At 48.1% G+C, this 13,754-nt stretch overlaps 1 gene segment (V, D, J or C); it reads right to left on the reverse strand.

Annotated features, from left to right (window-relative positions):
• Positions 1–6,936: 6,936 nt before the first annotated feature.
• On the reverse strand, positions 6,937–7,801 carry LOC140896819 (T cell receptor alpha variable 21-like). The segment is given in 2 exon segments: positions 6,937–7,232; positions 7,744–7,801. Coding segments are annotated over 2 exon segments (354 nt in total).
• Positions 7,802–13,754: the final 5,953 nt, after the last annotated feature.

Below are 13,754 nucleotides of genomic sequence, written 5' to 3' on the forward strand. Positions count from 1 at the left end.
ATGGGACTTGAGGAAGTTTCTACATCTTCTCCTGTTTCAGATCACACAAATCTCTGCTTGGAGGAGGTTGTGTTGGTTTGTCTTTATTTAAGGGGAAAGCAGGGGTGGCTACAACTGTGAATATCTTTCTCATTATCACAGGAAAGTTGAGTCAAATGGGAAACTTTTTCCCAAATTCCCTAATAAATATACTTTTATGATCATCTAGTCTGATCTCCTGCATAACACAGGCCATCTAGTAGGAAGGGTAACATCCAGGCGAGGCTACAGAGTAGCAGCTGCTAAATTTGCAAGTCCTCTTGTTAATAAATGTGGCTAGAGCCCAGCTGCAGAGTTTTTCCATAGCCTGGGAACCACCCTGTGTCACTGTGTCTCCACTGCACAGAAGTAGCTGGCTGCATCTCCAAGCGTGGAGTTGCTGATATGCAGGTAGCTCAGCTTCTTGTCTGGAAAGAGCTGTGCTGTGAAATTCCCGCCCTGTGCAGTGTTCTCATCCTGATACAACATCAGGAGGAAGGCAGGGCTCTGCACTGGGGGCTGTCTGAACCAATGCAAACTGGACAGGACCAGAGCCTGGTATCAGCAGCTGATCCTGCTGCTCTGCCCTTCCAAAGTGACCACAGACGTGTCCTGATGCACCTCCACTTGGCAGCGCCCCCCTCTGTATTAAAGAGAAAATAAATCCAAGATGTTACAAGAAACCATGGATCATCTCATGTTATTGATTATGAACCACCTCTGAGCTGGTGTCAATCAGCCATAGCTCCATTGACAGGTCAATAGGCCAGGCCCCCAGCTGGTGAAAATCAGACATAGCTCCAATGGAAACTTGCACCTTTACTTAGAGCTGACAACATTTCCTTTATAGTAAATAATAGCATTTATTCTATCACACTCAGAGTCTGGTTTCACTGGTGCCACCCAGGCTCATGGGGTACATGGCAGTTCTCATTGCTGGTAGCAATCTGCTGTGGCTCAGCAGAGAAACTGGCCAGCGAGGTTCCGAGAATCAATGATCCCTCCACAGAAAGTTCAAGGCTTCAAACCAAGATCTGCGAAGGCTTTACTTCCCAATCTTCCTGAGATCAGAGAAAAGCTCAGGGTGCAATATACCCACTGCTTCTGCACTTAGGATGACATTTTCAAAAGGGCCTAGGTAATTTATCAGCCTAAAGCCCATTGACTATTAGAGGCTTAGGTTGCTAAGGAACAGGTTTTTAAAGGTATTTAGGCAGCTAAAGAAGCAGATCAGCATTGAGTGGGATTTTCAAAACCATGTAGGAACCTTATTAACAGGAAGTAGTCACCTAAGTACTTTTGAAAATTTCACTAGACACCTATCTCCTCCTGTAGGCAACTAAATACCTTTACAAACATGCCCCTAAGCTCTTTCTGAAAAGGGGCTCCTAACCCACTTAGGAACTTTTGAAAAAATGTACTCTTTGGTCCTTCTGCTGGGATTTTCAAAGGGCCCCAAGGAATTAGGTGCACAACTCCACTGAATTTCAATGGTGTTGGGGTTCCTAACTCCCTTAGGCACCTTTGAAAATACCAGCCTACAGCTTTTGCACAGGCTGTGGTGCCCTTTGTGTCACTGTACCTCCACTGCACAGAGATAGGTGGCTGCGTCTTGTGTCACAACCCAATGGCACCCTCCCTCAAGGAGTCCCCTGGGGAGGAAAATCAGCATTGTATGTTGCTAATGCTGTTGCAGGCATTGCAAGGTATTTTGGGAAGGATTAAAGCTGTGAGTGTGGAGTGAAAGGTTCCTTTGCAGGTTGCAAGAGGCCAAAGAGGGAGGGATGGAGAAGAGAACGGGTTAACTCAATGCCTCAGCGCAGCCGAAGATAAGACGCTGGCTCCAGTCCAAGGTCACTGTGCTCGAACAGACTCTATACGGCCAAGAGGCCTTCAGCCGTATCTGTATCTTTCCCGACCCCAGCCAACAGTGAGAAAAGAGAAGAAAGTTGAACAAGACTGCAGGGGATTGCAAAAACCAGTGAGACAGTGAAGGCCAGCGAGGGGGAAAACAACAGTTTCGCGTCCCTGAAGCTGGTGTGTTTTGGGAAAGCTGAGGAAGCCACAGAAAGCCAGTTTGGACTGGTACAAAGAGCACAGGGGACAGAGGTGCCTGAACGAAACACCCCCAAAAGATCCCAGGACTTAAAACCCTCCTGAGAGCTGAAGCAAATCAGAAATTAACAGTGGACCCTGGAGGGCCTGTGCACAGGACAGAACTCTCCTCTACCCTTCCCCTTCTTCTTCTTCCATTGGATTGTGCACGTGTGAGCATGAAAGTGTGTTAGGGCTCAGGTACTAACCCTTTTTTCCTTCCTCTGAGAGATGTGAGGGCAGACCCAGCACTCACCTCTGTTAGTCTATTAATAAAGCTTTAAAATTTAGTCACTTCGTGTGCTCCTTCATCTTCTCCCGTAACGATCCTGTGGCCTCAGCCTGATCAGCTGACGCCTCAGGCAGATTGGTAACATAAATCTGTCACACTTGCAGCTGTGCCTGGGTGATGTTCAGGTAGCTGTGCTTCACTTTGGTACGGAGCTCAGCTCTGAGATTCAGCCCCCATGTGGCACGCTCGTCCTTGTACAAAATCCCCAGGAGGGCAGGGCTTTCCCCTGAGGCCTAGCGGTACCGCTGCATGTTTCTCGCTGTGCCGGAGTAACTGCAGGTCAGGCTGGAGTCCTGTCCTTCAGAGCCGCTCAGGGACAGCGGGCTCTGCTCCACATTAACCTGGCAACTTACACCCAGTGGGAAAGGGAATTTAGATTTATAAATGGAATGATCAACAAATCAGGTCCCTCCATCATCCCTAAATCCCAGGAGAACAGAAGAACGCATCGTTTTCACGTTGTTCTGGAAGTCATCGCCTCCCCTGGGTTAAGATTTACAGAAGTGACTCGTGATTCTTGGGTGCCTAATGTGAGACACCGTAAAGAGTCTGATTATCAGAGGCTGTGTCCCCAGCCAGCCAGAAAAGAACTACATGAATTATTTGAGGTTATTTTAAGACTGTGATCCCAAGAATGACTTATGCATGGGATTCCAGTGTGTTCTGTAGTCTAAGCTAATTAGACAGTAAGGTCTCTGAGCAAGGGAATCTCCTGTCCTGTGTTTGGACAGCGCCTTGCTCAGTGGGGTCCTGGTTCATGACTTGGGCTCCTGAGCACCAGGGTACTATAAATACTAGTGACATCTGATTTCAGCGCGGGAACATCAGTTATAGGGCAATGTTCTAGTTTCTGATTACAAGAATAATTTAAGCCATTCTTGTAAAAACTCTTAAAAGGTAACTTTATCCCAGTCTCTCTGCATCTAGGTGGGAAGGAGATTTATGAGTAGATGGATTTTTAACCTACCGGACAAAGACATGTAAGACCCAAAGGCAGGAGCTGAAGCTAGAGAAATTCAGGCTAGAGATAAGGTGACACCTCTGCAATGGTGATTAGCCATTGGCGCAACTTACCTAAGGAAGTGGGTGGATTCTCCAGTTCGGAGTCTTTAAATCAAGACTGGATGTCTTTCTCCAGCTCCACACAGAGCATGGGCCCAGTGCAGGAATCACTGGGGAAGTTATCTGGGGCGCAGGGCGTCAGACTAAATGATCACTATGTTCCCTTCTGCCTTAAAATCTATGAAACCAAGGCACCCAGAATCACTCATCACTTCTGAGAATCTTGGCTCCCGTTATTATCAAGGGGTTTAAACAGCCACAGGACTTACAGTAAAGACGAATGACCAGGATCAATAGTAAGGTCGCAGAACACCTCTTCCTTGCACTGCCCCTCATTTCTGTGACCCATGACCTAGAAGGGTTCCTGGTTCCTCATGTATTTATCATCTGCAGGCTTCTCCATCCTCTCCTGGAGCTTTTTAAATCTACTTGCATTTCTCCTGCTTGAGAAGCAAGACACGTCCTTTCTCACCCTATCAGCAAGAAGGCCCGTCCCTCCCAGACAAAATACAGACTCACTGCAAAGACCTATGCAATTACCTTCCTCTAGACTTCTTTGAAGGAGCAACACTGCCCCTGGCAGTTAAAGTCTTTGTACAGGAGGATGGCCACTTTGTTTCACTGTCTCCACAGCACAGAAATAGCGGGCTGGGTCGGCGAGCTGAGAACCGTCGATGTGACATGGCTCCATCTCTCCCTTTTCAAGAGCTCAGCTATGAAATCTGGCCTCTGGGTAACGTTCCCATCCTCATACAGGCTCAGCAGCAAGGCAGGACTTTCTCCAGGCAACTGTCTGTACCACTGTAAGCAGGACTCTGCGCCCGAGTAGCTGCAGGTCAGAGTGGAGATCTCCCCTTCAGATCTGGTCAGAGATGGAGGACTCTGATCCACTTTAATTTGGCAGCTCACCCCTGTAGACAAAGGCAAATGGAGAAGCAACAGATGAGCTTGTTCGGTTCTCATCAGCCCCTCATCTTCCCCAGCAATTGCTCCTTATAACCGTTTCTTCTTCAGCCAGAATAAATCAGAATCTCTTAATATTGTGGGCCTTGGTGTAAACCTGTGTGGCTCCATCAAAATCAGCACACGTCCCCTGATAAGCACCAGCTGAGTGCCTGCTCCGTTCTTGTGATATTCAGCCCAGCATCTCCTGGAGACTAGAGAGCCCTTTGGGGTCATCAGGGACTAGAACTGCTCTGGGGAACTGAGGCACCGAGAGACCAGGGAGGGGGTTTCCAAAGGAGCCAGGCACTCAAGGCATATTGCAGTTTCAAAGGGATTCAGGTACCAGACGCTGTTGGCCTCCTTCCAAAACCCAAGCCTAAGTCACTTGCCTAAGGTCACAAAGTCTGTGGCGGAGCGGGGAAATGAGTTCACATCCCCTGAGTCCAGTCCAGTGGCTAAAGCACCAGACCTTCCTCATCCCCACATTATTATTATCTCAGTATTGGAGTAACTCTGTGCAACTCCGTGGCCTGTTCATTGCCCAGGAGAACAGGCTAGATCCTTACCAGCATTAAGCTCTATGAATTATTATTATAGCACCTGGAGACCCAGCCAAGATCAGAGCCCCTTGTGCCAGGCGCTGTAGAGACACAGAATACAAGACAATTCCTGTCCCCCAGAGCTCAACAGACAAAACCTCCACAAACATAGAACAGAACTGAACTGAGCTGGGGGGTGGGGCATTGTGCCGGATGCTGCAGAGACTCCCAGGAACTGAGATCCCTGTTATACAGGGCACTGCACAGGAAAAGGCCCCACCCTGATGAGCTCACAGTCTAGACAGACAAACTCCCCCTAGACCTACAGTAGAACTGAATGGACAGTATCACTGACAAGGATGCCAGCTGCCTTTCCATTACTGCTCTGGGTTACCCCTCAGCGCACTGAGGCCAGGGGATGGAGCTTTCTCCCTGCCTCCAGGACAGCGATGCAAAATCTGTCTGCAGCCCTCTTTGCTGGAGGAATCACACACGTTAGTCTCACACTGTGAGCCCAGACAATCAGGGACAAGCCCTTAGTCTAAAAAAACAGAACCATGTCCTGGAGTAACCCTTTGCCTCTGGTGTCTTAGGGGAAAAGCTGCTCTCTGCTGGGCAAAGAGACAAGAGACGGGTGCAACTTGATTAACCTCAGTCTCCTTCCTCTTCGTTAGGAATGCTGCCCCCTCCTGGCCAGAGACACACACATTGAAGTACTTGTGGCACCTTAGAGACTAAATAAGCTCAAATTGAGCTCAAATAAATTGGTTAGTCTCTAAGGTGCCACAAGTACTCCTTTTCTTTTTGCGAATACAGACTAACACCGCTGTTACTCTGAAACACATTGAAGTGAATCCCCCTGTGGTTGTCACTGTTGGTATGTTTTGTGTCTGTGTTAAATAGTTCCCTTTCCCCTGGGTTTAACGCTCTGACTTGCCTCCCCCTGTGCAAAGGGGGGATCCCCAGAGCTGGGCTTCATGGGAATGGGCAGAGCCAGCTCTGCACAAACACCCTGCCGCTGTCTCAGCCTTGTGCTGTAGGACGCAGCCTGTGGCAACTGGAGATCAGCCTCGGTTTAATCCTCAGCGTCTCATGCTCCCCCAAGGAAGGGGGCTATTTTGTGCCCCTGGTGTATCTTGTGTATCTCCATTTCTGTTTCTTATGCCTGGCTGTCTGTCCTTCTCCCTGTCGATGTATCTATAAACCCACCCAACACTTTTTTCTTTTCCCTTTTTTTTGTCCCTGTTCATTTGTTTTTATATTTTAACTATTAATTTCCTTCCCCCCTCCAAACCTCCAGGCTCCATAGATCAGTGGTTCTCAACCAGGGGTACATGTACCCCGTGGGGGAACACAGAGATCTTCCAGGGGGTGCATCAGCTCATCTAGAGATTTGCCTAGTTTTACAACAGGCTACAGAAAAAGCGCTGGCGAAGTCAGTACAAACTAACATTTCATACAGACAATGACTCGTTTATACTGCTCTATATACTATGCACTGAAATGTAAGTAGAGTCGTTATATTTCAGTTGATTTATTTTATAATTATTTGGTACACAGGAGAAAGTCAACAATTGTTCAGTAACAGTGTGGCCGGGGCACGTCTGTATTTTTAGGTCTGATTTTGTAAACAAGTAATTTTTAAGTGAGGTGAAACTTGGGGGTACACAAGACAAACCAGACCCTTGGAAAGGGCACAGTAGTCTGGAAAGGTTGAGAGCCGCTCCCTTGGGGGTCTTTCCCTAGGAGGTATTCCCCAAGTGCATTCCCTCCTCAGCCTCTCTGTCTCAGCTCCGGACCCATGCGACGGGGATCCTTGCACAGCCCTGCCTCACCAGGGGGGTGGGGGGCTGACCGTGTTAAGGAAGGTGATGCACGCTCAGAGATGCACTGTGTAAGAAGTAGGTGGTGGTGTTGTACCGCCAGCCAGCCTGACAGTTACCCTGCAGCTGGGGAGTTTTTGCACAGGCTGCCAGTGCTCCTGTGTCACTGTGTCTCCACGGCGCAGAAGTAGGTGGCTGCATCTCCCAGCTGTGATTCTCTGATGTGCAGGGAGCTCAGCTGCTTCCCCTTGTCGAGCTCCGCCGTGAGGTTGGGCTCCTTGGTTTGTTTCCCATCCGACACCAGAATCAGCAGGGAGACAGGCTGGCCTCCGGGAAGCTGCCTGAACCACCGCAAATTCCAGAAATCGCTCGTCGTGTAGTGGCAAGAGATGCTGCCGTTCTGCCCTTCCCGAGTGACCGCAGACAGGTTCTGGTGCACCTCGGCCTGGCAGCTCCCCCCTGCGGGCAGAAGGCAAAAGACACACCCCATAGATGACAGGGCACCTCTGCCCAGTTCACACACTGGCCGGATGCAAAACCCGGTGGAGTTTCTCTTCATTTCCAGGGGCCTTGCATCTGGCCCACAACTGCCCTTTTCGTAGATTGCTGTATTCCTAGATTGCTCTCATCTAGGGTTAGGGGTTGGGGTTAGGGGGTTAGCCCTAGATTATTGCTGGCTGGGAGATTCCCAGAGGCACAATAATAAGAGACAGCCCTTGCCCCAAAGAGTTTACAGATTAAATAGCCAAGCAAAGGGTGGGAGAGGAAACTGAGGCACACAAAAGGGAAGGAACTCCAGCTGGCCAGAGCTGGGGATTGAACCCAGGCGTCCTGGATCCTCATCCACTCCACTACAGAGAACGGTGCCTGGCTTGCAAACCGAAGGGGAGAGCCAGGGAATTAGTTCTTGTCTTTTAAATCCACCACCACGTTCAGCATCTTCTGTAGCGTTTCCTGCCCCCAGACTTACAGGGAATGTTCACCAGCAGTAGCAGCAGCCGTGGCAACAGCAGCCAGGGTCTCTCCATTGTCCCTCAGCAAAGGAGCTTTATAGCCGGGTGTTCCCCGTTCAGTACAGAAGGTTCCTCCCCCTCACAGGTAGATTTACTTCTCCCCCTGGGGCAAATTTACCAGCTCCTCCTCCTCAAGTAGGAGCCTCTTTGGTGCCCGCAGAAGCTACGGGGTAGCCTAAGACAGCGAGGAAATGAGTCCCAGGGAGTCACTTCGCAGAACTGCTCTGAGCAAGTGGGTGTTGTGAGTGGGCGGAGCCTGGCTTCTCGGCACAGGTGAGTTGTGGGGAAGAGCGAGGGCCACTTTCAACTTCGCATCCTTGCTGGGGCTACGCCGCTTTACAGGGCTGTGAATGACCCCCAGGACTACGGACAGACACGGCCACATTGCTTATTCTATTGATGCCACAAATTGCTGAAGATGATCCTTCTCCCTCCCCTGAAATGTAACCCTCGTGAAAGTATGGTCATGACGCGGGCGACAGGGGATGGGTCACTGGATGATTCCCTGTTCTGTTCACTCCCTCTGGGGTTCCTGGCATTGGCCACTGTCAGGAGACAGGATACGGGGCAGAATGGACCTTTGGTCTGACCCAGTCTGGCCGCTCTTATGTTCTTAAGTAGATTTCTGGGGCCTAGAGGAATAATCCGCCAGTATAAGAGTCACAGGCTACTAATACACAAGGCAGTGATGTTTCCTGCTGCGTCGGGAATGACAGCGATTGCTTGAAAACGAGCTTATATCTGAGTGTTTGGTTATTAGAATATGGAGGAAGGAAAAAATGTCTCTTCTCATTCTCTGCAGTCTTCATTATCGAGCTCCCTCGCTTTCCTGATCCAGTACCTAAATAAAAGGAGTACTTGTGGCACCTTAGAGACTAACCAATTTATTTGAGCATGAGCTTTCGTGAGCTACAGCTCATTTCATCGGATGCACACCATGGAAACTGTAGCAGACTTTATATATACACAGAGAATATGAAAAAATACCTCCTCCCACCCCACTGTCCTGCTGGTAATAGCTTATCTAAAGTGATCATCAGGTGGGCCATTTCCAGCACAAATCCAGGTTTTCTCACCCTCCACCCCCCCACACAAATTCACTCTCCTGCTGGTGCTAGCCCATCCAAAGTGACAACTCTTTACATAATCAAGTCGGGCTATTTCCTGCATAGATCCAGGTATTCTCACATCCCCCCCACCCCCATACACACACAAACTCACTCTCCTGCTGGTAATAGCTCATCTAAACTGACCACTCTCCAAGTTTAAATCCAAGTTAAACCAGAACATCTGGGGGGTGGGGGGGTAGGAAAAAACAAGAGGAAACAGGCTACCTTGCATAATGACTTAGCCACTCCCAGTCTCTATTTAGCTAGCTAGATTTCCTGCTGCAAGTCGGTCTAGGCGTCCATTTAGCCACCTTGTCCGCTGCTTTGTCCATCGCTCCCTCTTGCTGCAATATCAGTCTATGCTGACACTCGTCTCCGTGGTATGTGAGGGCTGAGAGTAAAATCATTTCCCACACAGGCCCGAGGGCTCTACAAGTCTTTGCAAGCACATACCCACCTCCCTGACAGGCTGCCGTGGATTTTGTCCTCAAAGCACACGAGTTCACAGCTGAGGGCCCAGGCTGGCTGCTAGGGGAATCTGAGCGAGCTGCACCGGTTGGTGGTTTCCAAGGACCTGGTGAAGGAATCTCCCTGTTCCCAGCCACCTGTGACCCTTAATATCACGAACTGCAGGGAACCGCCCGGGACCTGCTGGCAGCAAGGGATGCTCCGCTCTCCGGTAACTGAGGCTGAGCTGTGCGGACTGTCCCTCGCTGCAGACAGACAGACAGACCCATTTGTCCTGAGTGACGGCGTATGGGCCGCGGGCCCCTGTAGGGAAAACGGGGCGAGGGAGGCCAAAGGAGGTCAGGCCCAGGGAGGGGCGGGTGTTTGGCTGGAAGTCCCCTTGCAGTGGAGGGCTAGAGATGAGCCACCAGGAGACAGACGGAGTTTTACAAACTGCAGGTGTCTCTGTTGTGCTCAGTAGAGCTGACCACAAAGAGACGGGATTGGCTTAAACGCAGTAATAAAATACCAAGTGACGCCAAGCTCTTAAATCCTGCATGAGTGTGAGGGGGAAGGTGTGTTGGGGTGTGTGTGTGAGAGAGAGAGAATAACAAAACACAGAGAACGAAAGGGTGTAATACCTCGCAGCTGTGCAATGAGCAGAAGGAAGTTCATGGGTGCTGTGGTGTCTGTCAGACCTTGCAATGAAAGGCAGGACTGGGTCCCTTTGCCTAGAGATCTGAGTCTGACACAGGACATTCTCTGGGTGTGGGCTGCATTCTGGGGGCAGGTTTATCTAGGAATGTGCCGTGTTGTTGTAGCTGTGTGGGTCCCACTCTATTGGAGAGACAAGGTGGTGAGGTCATATCTTTTATTGGACCAACTTCTGTTGGTGGGAGAGACCGGCTTCCCAGCGGAGGAAGAGCTCTGTGTAGCTGGAAAACTTGTCTCCGCAATAGAAGTTGGTCCAATCGAGGATATTATCATCTAGGAGTGTGCATGGATCTCTTTGCCTCTGAGATGAAGTGTGTGTGTGTGTGTGTGTGTGTGTGTGTGTGTGTGGTTTCAGTGTGCAGGTTCGTTTCTGGCTGTGTGTTAGAATCTGTCTATGTGTGTGTGTGAATCTAGGTGAGAGAGAGAGTCTGTGTTTATCTGGGCAAGTGCGTGTGTGTGTCTCAGGTTGTATGGGAGATTACTTGTGTGTGCCGTGTGTGTGACTCTGTGTGAGAATGTCTGTCTGCATGTTTCCAGTCTGAAAGTGTCTGACCTGAGTAACAGGGAGAATCACATTGGAATTACTGAATTTAAGGGAATTTTGCACCTAACTCCAAAGGAATTAAGGGTAGGGTTTGAGGTGACAAAGGATAAAAGCCTTAGGGTTTGGGGTAAAGGCTAAAGTTAGGGAAATCTGTGCTGGACGGTTTAAGATTATGCTTCGCTTTTAATGCGCAATGAGTGTCTAATTCCCTTGGAATCCTCTGAAAATTCGAGACCAGTTACCTAGGAGATTCACTATCCAAAAACCGAGAATAACCCAGGTCTCCATGAAGAAAAGGAGGACTTGTGGCACCTTAGAGACTAACAAATTTATTTGAGCATAAGCTTTCCTGAGCTACGCTCACTTCATCGGATGCATTCTGATGAAGTGAGCTGTAGCTCACGAAAGCTTATGCTCAGATAAATTGGTTAGTCTCTAAGGTGCCACAAGTCCTCCTTTTCTTTTTGCGAATAAAGACTAACACGGCTGCTACTCTGAAGCCAGGTCTCCATGGTGTCTCCTTCTATACAGCCACCAAATTTCTACCTCCCAGATATTGCTCTTGCGACAGAATGAATCTAGCCTTCATGTCACCTGAAGGTAGCTCCGAATGGGGAAGGGTAATCAGAAACCCGCCGAGTGGGAGAAGGAGGAGTTTGGGGGGTGGGGAGGGGCTCATAACAGACAAATGAAACAAGCCCTGTTTAGGTTAGTCTGCAGTTGAAATCGCGGGGTGATTCAGGGAAGAAGGAGGGTTTGTAAGTCAGTTTCTGGTCCGGGACTGAGCACACCTGGCTTCTGTTCCCACCTCTGCCACCGACTCCCTGTTTGCCTTGGGACAAGCTAGTTAATGGTTCTGTGCCTCAGTTTCCCCACATGTAAAATGGCGATTGTAATATTTTTCCACCTCCTAGGGGGATTATGAGGATAAAATCTTGCGGTGCTCAGTAGTTACTGGGGAGGGGGCATATAACGACATCAATTTTTTTTCAGTTTAATTAAATCTGAGATTTTTCCAAGGAGAAAGGAGAGCTAGACATCTAATTCTCTTAGTATCTTCTGAATGTTTTGGACAACATTCCTTAAATAATTTTCCTTTGTTTGGCCTGTTCTTCTACAGCCATTGTTGTCCCCCTCGCTTGAAATTAAAAGGAAGAGAAAGAACAGCGATTCCAAACGACAATAAGTTTTCATATTCTACAGTTGTTATGCTATACAAAGCACACGAGATTTTGAATAGGGGAGAAGGCAAAATGCCGCATTTATTGAGAATACAGCAGTTAGCATATGCTTTTTAGTTACACACACGCACCATGCACATAGTTTTGCCAGTTGATGTTTATAGTTACCAGTTTAGAGTTTGGATTAATTTAGTGGCCAGCCAGATTGGTTGCAGAGGGGAGACGGGCTTTGTTGGTTGCGAATTGATGCTTTTGGAGTAGTGGCAAGACGAACCCAAAGTTTTATGGCAAAGTACCCTATTTTTATAGTTTCGTTTTGGTTTTTTGGTTGAAGTTTATGGATTTTGCTGTGTTAGTTTGTGATTGGTTACTTTTTAATTGGTGTTATTTTTTGGTGTTAACATTTTAACGCACCTTTGAGGGGGCCATTTTGTTTCGTTTTTAAATTTAATTAATTGTTTTATTTTTAGGGATGTCAGCCCTCACCTTAGGGTCATTAATTTGCCTTTCCTCAGTTATGGATGCGCATTGATTTTTTTTGGCATTGATAAGTTTGTTAAATTTTTGTACTTTTCTTTTCTTGACCATTTGGCTTTGGCAATGACCTTTACATCTTTTTTTTCTCCTGATGCATGCACTTCTATTTACACAGTTTTTTTACAGACACCTTTGAGAATACAAACAGCAGTATTTTATATCAAGTGAAAAGACATTGTAAATTAAACCTTGCTAAATTTTATAACCAAAACAATTTACATTGAGGCCCAGACTTTTAACGTTTTTCTAATTTACTTAACATAGACACACTACAGGATTTTGTTTTTTACTAACTAAACCTTAAAACAAAAAACTAAAAGGGCCCAATTTGTAATGCATATGGGAAACAAAATCCCATAGTCCCAAAGGGTCATTTCTTTCTATTATTTAAAAAGAGTAACTGGCAAAATCAGATCAAATCATACATTAATTCTCATAGTACAATTATAAAATCCTGCTCCTACAGAGTAAATGCAGCTGCGTTCACAGCCCTTTTCACCATATCCCTGGAAGGCATGTTTTAATCCTGTGCATTCTTGAAAAGAAATGCCTATGAGGTGCCTAACATCACCTGCCGCTGGGAAGGGAGGGTTTTGTACGGCTCCCCCATGAGGCTGTGTCACCGTGCCCAGTGCAGGGCGCAGTAATACAGGGCTCTGTCCGCGGGCTCCAGGGCTGTGACGTTCAGCAGTTTGGCTGCGGCCACTGTAGGACTTCGCTGCTCTATAGAGAATGGGCTGCGGGGCTTGGTTCGGATGCTGTCGGTACCAATGGAGATAGACATAGGTATCGCTGGAAGTGTAAGAACCGCTGAGTGCCACAGATTCGCCAGCTGATCCAGACACTTCGGATTCCTTGGCTTGAGCCGAGTCTCCCAGCGCATCACCTGCAACAAGACAAACACATTCAAGGGCAACATTTAACCTGTAGTTGGGATTTGGAGTTGATTCCACCTGCATTGCAGTTTCAGGGAATTTCAAAGAAGTCTAAGGGATTTAGGCGCCTAACTCCATAGGCATTAATCCCATGAGCAGGAGAAGGGTTGGCGGTTTAACGTTAGGATTAAGGAGAGGGTGTGAATAAGGGTTTAGGGTTATGGTGAGGGTCAGGTTGTAGCATTCGCGTTTTGGTTACAGTCAAGAATAAGGGTGAATGGTGCAATGGGAACTGAGAGTCTAAGGGCAGCTACAACTGTGTAAAATTCATTAGAAACCAGCGGAGAGGAAGAGGGAGGAGCTCCAGGAAACACAGTGAGTACAAGTTAGCCTGCAGCTGATATTTTAGTGTTGTTAAGGGGAGAGGGATGAGTTTGTGGACAAGGGTCTGTTCTGGGACTCAGAGACCTGCTGTGCCACAGACTCTGTGTGTGACGATGGGAAATCCTATATGCCTCAGTTTCCCCAGCTGTATAAAAGAGAGGGGCTTCTTCTAAGCAC

The sequence above is a fragment of the Lepidochelys kempii genome, chromosome 13, assembly GCF_965140265.1.
Source record: "Lepidochelys kempii isolate rLepKem1 chromosome 13, rLepKem1.hap2, whole genome shotgun sequence".
NCBI classification, from domain to species: Eukaryota; Metazoa; Chordata; order Testudines; family Cheloniidae; genus Lepidochelys; species Lepidochelys kempii.